The sequence below is a fragment of the Opisthorchis viverrini genome, assembly GCF_000715545.1.
Source record: "Opisthorchis viverrini unplaced genomic scaffold opera_v5_184, whole genome shotgun sequence".
NCBI lineage: Eukaryota > Metazoa > Platyhelminthes > Trematoda > Opisthorchiida > Opisthorchiidae > Opisthorchis > Opisthorchis viverrini.
The window spans coordinates 455626-461625 of record NW_008751839.1 but is presented as its reverse complement, the minus strand read 5'-3'; the positions used below and the strand labels follow the sequence as shown (position 1 = coordinate 461625).

At 46.1% G+C, this 6000-nt stretch overlaps 1 protein-coding gene across 1 annotated transcript in view; it reads left to right on the top strand.

Annotated features, from left to right (window-relative positions):
• T265_07716 (hypothetical protein) overlaps positions 1-4801 on the top strand; it is a gene marked incomplete at both ends in the record, with an annotated part of 19328 nt that extends 14527 nt beyond the window's left edge. The window contains one exon of the mRNA XM_009173312.1: positions 4081-4801. Within this exon, the coding sequence (XP_009171576.1) occupies positions 4081-4683 (603 nt within the window). The remainder of the gene's footprint in view (positions 1-4080) is intronic.
• Between the last annotated feature and the right edge of the window lie 1199 nt (positions 4802-6000).

Below are 6000 nucleotides of genomic sequence, written 5' to 3'. Positions count from 1 at the left end.
ACGGTAAGGTCCAGTCTCTTGGTGACGGCACCCGAGCACATACCGTGATCCGCCGTGGATGTTTACGAAGCCTCTATCGCGTCTGTTGGCTGCTGCGAATGAACGGTGATAACCTACGGCAACCACTCGTACGCAGAGCGAAGAAGATGAACTTATGAGAGGTTATTACTGAATGGCGGCCGCTCTCGCTTTGGCGCTTCTTAAGAATGAAGCCAAACCAGATCTCAAGCGTTTTTTGTTTACTTTGGCTGGATTCGAATGCCGTGAGGGGTGTAGAGAGTAACGAATGACGGGGAAACGAGCAGCAAAAAGATGTGCTGCCCCACTCCTGAGAACCGAAGGAGGATGAATGTTTGTGGCTGGATAATTTCGCAGGTACTACTGGAAATCCACTCAGTGGCGATTCTGTTGTTCCTATCCACTCACACCATGAATTGTTTATTTTATATCTTTGCTATCTCACTAATTCGTGTTATTCTTTTTGTTGCACAATGACTCTTCTCATTCAGTTGTTCAATGCACAGTAGGTCGAGGTGATGGGTGTGCATCCAGGGGCTGATTTTTGATTCACATTAAGTCATTTTCAGGTTATAAATGATCCCACATATTTGGTCCATGATCTATAGTTTTATGCCAGTGTTCAGACGACTTTTCTCACATAATTAGAGAGCACTGTTGATCCAGTCGACCGAGCGAGGCCCTCCTGACACGAGGTTCAGTTTCATGGATTCTCTGTATACGCAACAGTAACAGACAAAAGTGTGGACGCTAAAACCGATGGATGTATCTACCACAGAATCGGATGAGAGCAACCGCAGTCAATAGAAATACTGTCTTAATTTTTTGATGGTGCTTTAAACGCCTACGCAGAAGACAAAGGCGGAAGGATATAGTGAGAACCTTACTACCACAGGGCTTCACATTTCACTGTATTCAACGAATTACATCACAGAGGTCTTTCGATAATTTGATGAATTTCAGTCAATCAGTTTCGGTGGTCACCATTTTTCAGCAAGGATTGCATCTAATGCTCTGCAGAACAACTTATCACGAAGCGTACAACTTGTCGTTTTTCGTGATTCGTGAGTTTGTTGCGAAAGCATGCTGAGATTCATCTAGTAATTCTCCAGTAAACCGAAGTCGACACATGTTGTAATCAGCTTTATGGGCAGGTTTCCCTTCTGACCGTCTTATGCAGACAACCGGCGGTCCGCTGTTGCGCTTTGACTACACATGTATGCCCCCAAAATCTATCGACCGTGCGTTCTGGTACGGAAATGGACTGTGCTCACACGGCCTTCAGACACTGTCACATTTAACACTGTATATGAGATTGCTTCAATTCCTAAGTCAAAGGTATCCACTGAAAAACTCGATGATACGTGCGCCAGGTTGTTTTTTCCTTACCCGCCCTCAGTGAAAGTGCCCGCATTCACCCTCACCCTCCAGTCAATTATTTGAGCTACTCAATGCGTCCCTCTCCATGAACTTTGGTGACAACTCAAGTTGTAGGGAGGAATCCTAGAACTACACTCTTAGGTGTCTTCACCTCGGAGCACTCCATCAGACCATTTGAAGTGAAGCCGACCGCGCGAGCCTCATTGACGTTGGTTAGCTGCCATTTATTGCGATGTCTCCAGCCAAGGGCAAAACCCGATACTGAGAGGCCGACCTCATCAACAACAGAAACTCGTCGTGATCTCTTCCATACTTTTCTGCCAAGTCATGGGTTGTCCACGTGTTTCGCACCATTCTGAAGAAGGCATGGAGAACATCACTTGTCTCGGTAGACAATGTTTCGGTATGCGTAGCACATGGCCGAGCAGTCACAGTTAATGTTGCTGAATGTTTCCAACAAAATACCCGTTTGCTAATTACATTGTTACGAATTCGCTGACGACATCCAGTACCATCAACACTTACTGAGACATCGGTGGTCAAAATCGAGGAGACGTTTCCCATCATCTGTCCGTAGAAGTCATGTATCGCAACCATAAAACAACGCACCCCGCACTATAGCCCTGTACACTCAATCATTGAGATCCAGTGATATACCTTTTTGCGTCACAAGTGATGCAGACTATCAAATGCGGTTCTCACCTTTGAGATTCTAGCACTGATTTGATCAGGCACACTTACGTCGGTGTGCCGCACGCTTCATTCCTGTTTGCCCGTCGTCGCCACACAGTTCCCTCATCCTTTAACAGCGCGTGGTTTGAGTCGGCTTTTGTGGTAAAATCAAATTCTGAATCTATGCTCAAACGTACACGCCTCCGTCCTTATGTACGTCTACTGGTGGTGTTGAGCTGACTGTCTCTTCGGTATTCAGAGTTTACAATCTAATCCTGCACGTGTGCTTAATGTGTGTTCCGAGTTGTGTCGCCCAACACCAATAGCCTCGGTGCACACTACTTTCACACCAACTTATCCGTTGTACGGTGTTTTCCCGAATACCGGCGACAATCACACTGCTTCCGTGGAACACACTGTGAGCCATACTTTTGTACCATCTTATCCAGAAGGGCACCATGAGAATGAATGCAGTAAGGAGTCCCACTAATTTATGGGAACGAAATTGGGCCACGTCACCGTTTCTGGAAAGCAACGGAAACAAACTAGCATGATTGGTTTGTTCGCTGAGCTGGATTGCAAGCGTTTTCATTGCTAATCGAGAGTGAATCGTCAGCGCGCCGACGAGACCTGTATTCATATAGTTTTTCAGGTAGCTGTGCTATATTGGTCAGTTGAACCTGCCGTTGCTTCCATCCAATTAGATAATGTGAGCCGGGCTGTGTTGTGATTGGCAGTCTGACACTTTAGTCGACCAATAGGAACGCAAGTCGGTTGGGGTCAACAGAACGCCGATCAAGCACTGAAAGCTCAAAATTGACTCATCAGACGATAACATAAATTTATTCGACTTCAACAAAACTCCTTAAAAGGTTGACGCGTGATTCGAGAGGAAGGCAATGCAAAATTTACGGAAGGTTTAACCTCGCTTGACGACGAAATGTTTGTTACCCAAAGGCCGAAATCGGCGACCAATCCAGTAACCAAGCAGCACATCTGAGCTGCCCATATTTCGTAACGTTTCCAACGATCCATCGTCTCTGGCCGTACATTTTTGACCCAAAGCACATGGGCAGTGCGGAGTGTTGTTAACGTGTACTTTTGATGGGATGGTTGTGATTTATATAGCTTAAGGTTCTTCGCTTTCGCGGGATGTTCGAGTTCCTGGGTGATTCACACACTCTGTCCCGTCGTCAAACTCGCCAGGACGTATTCTGAAACACGTTGAAACCTGTTTTGTAATTCCACACTGACACTGTGACAAGTAATTGCATTTCTTATCAATATCTTCCGCCGCGTGGGATATGTTTGTATGTGTAGGTGCCGTAATCTGCTCGAACTACTCTAGTGATGCAAATTAGTTGAAGCAAAAGGTGCAACCAATGGGGCCGAATTACGGGTTGTGGCCATGAAACATGTGTGCAACGGGCAATGTTTTAGCAAGTAAGATGGCCTTGATCATGTTTAGGACGCTTATATGTATGCGTAAGCGTCGACCCCGTGAGTTGGATGGCTCTCGTCGCTAATGTTTGCTCACATTCCCTCAGAAGCCTTATTGGTTTGGCGTTTTTAATGGACGACCTTTATTGTCACCCTAGCTGACTAGTCTGAGCCCCAAGGTTTTATTACGGAATGGTGTATGTACAAACGGTTGTACCCGGGTTGTCCTTTGGAAGTACCCATCATGGAAAGCCACTTGTTTCTTCCAATGCAAATAAACTTGAAACAGCCATGTTGCTCTACCCTTTGAAACTTATTCTTTCCGGAAAAACTGTTGATTTCTGGACAACGCTGTGTCTAGTCGTAGGTATCCTGTCTTCCTATGAATGGGAATCTCATCGACCCAATTGGTTGCCTTCCTGCAACCATCAGTTTCATATGGTGATAAGTGATTTTTCGACAATTAGAAATGGTGTTCACAGCCCAGTCTGTAATGTTCGCTTGGTTGTAGTGACACGCTTTTCCTATGCAAACTATGTAAAACATGTATTTCACTTTTACCTTGCCTAGGGATTCTCAATGCGCGGCATGGGCGGTGGTGGCGGACCAATGCGCAGACGAAATCAAGACCCTCCAATACATCACGATCTTTCCGTTTCTCTGCTAGATGTCCTCAATGGGACTGTGAAAAAAATGCGCATTACACGAAGACGTCTCAACCCAGACCGAAGAACCACTCGCGAGGAGGAGAAAGTTCTCGAAATTGAGGTAAAGAAGGGCTGGAAAGCTGGGACGCGCATCACATTTCCTCGTGAAGGCGATGAAACCCCCGGTGGCAATATTCCAGCTGATGTTGTTTTCACCGTCAAAGATCGAACGCACAAACATTTCAAACGGGAGGGCGCAGATGTCCGGTATATCGCGAAAATTAGTCTCAAGAAGGCGCTTTGTGGTGGAGTTATTTCAATCCCAACGATCGAAGAGGGTCAGGTCAACTTGGCCCTCAAGGACGTCGTACAGCATGGTTCGATTAGACGAATAAGTGGTCAAGGTCTACCCTACCCCAAGGAGCCAAATAGGCGTGGCGATATAATCGTGGAGTTTCATGTTATATTCCCCACCCGCTTGACTGATTCACAGAAATCCCAACTGGCATCCATTCTACCTGACTAGGCTTGAAGCACCACAGCAATGCCCCCTAAAACTTCATCTTGATATCCATGCAACTTCTACACAGTTATGTGACGTTAGCATGGTTCTCTTTTACATTAAAGCTTCATGAGCACCGATACTGCCATCTATTATTATTTGGGGGTGGAAGAGTGACCAAGGTACGTGATTTTCAAGGCTGGGGCTGCAACCACAGCGGCAAGATGGCCCAAGTGGTTAGAGCGCGAATTTACTGACCGGAACGTCCGTGGTTCGAACCCGACCTCTACCTCTCGACTTCCCCTGTCTAGGCTTGGGCAACCTGTCAGTATCCCAGCCCTCGTGTTTCCTTCTTGTGGCATGACAGTTAGGCACCGAAAGGTGAATGATTTTTTTCTGTAACCACTGGTTGACTGCTTCCTCGAGTAACGACGTGGCCACGTGATTGAGGGATGAGTGGCGCTATATCCTGTCTAAGTGCGGGCTAATCAAGCTGCTGATCAGTCGCTCGTGGCCGACCGATTCAGTGTTCAGACTACTAACCGAGCGGTCGGAGGCTCGAAACTCTCCGGAGCTCCGATTCCCAGTAGGGGTGAAACAACTGTACAATGCTTCTAGGCTTTTCAGCATAAATTGGCTTCACTTAACAGACAAAATCCGCACTATCAACACTGAACGGTTGGTTTGCTAACCACGATCCTAAAAAAATAATAGTGACTCGGTTTGCATAGCAGCCCTTCATCCTATGTATCGTCAATGAACTTGTGGCACCCGGTATAACAAGTGCCAAGTTCCTTTTGTCAATAACTTGGTCAGCAGCAATTTTTGTATGCTAATCGAAACACGCGGTATTCAACCGCTCGCAATATCTATAACAAACGGATGAAATGTGGAAAGTCGCTGAGCCTTTCACCCTTGTGGTGACAATAATCGTTCAGATAACCAATCGCTCAGACTTTGTTGCGTTTTTCGTTTTGAGCCTCACTTTCGGTACGTGCGATAGTGTGCATTCGTCTAACCAGCGTTTTTGTGAATTAACCTGATTTCTTGAGACTTTTGCATTCCAACTATAATGACCTGGGTCATCCACAATGTGCGCCAATGATTTGTGTGATAGAACGCAGAGTGTACCTTTGGTAAGTGGAGTCATTGGATGAACAAACCGAATTAGTGTGGTGTGATGATATAATACGCTGTGTCACATTGTGTTGTGAGTTTCCTGAACACGTGTGTAGTACATATCTGATTCGAAAAGCTCCAGGCGATTGTCCACTATGACTGGCTTCTGAGAACTTACCCATTTGTAGCGTAGGCATCAACAGCCATGATTCTGTCTTGCGT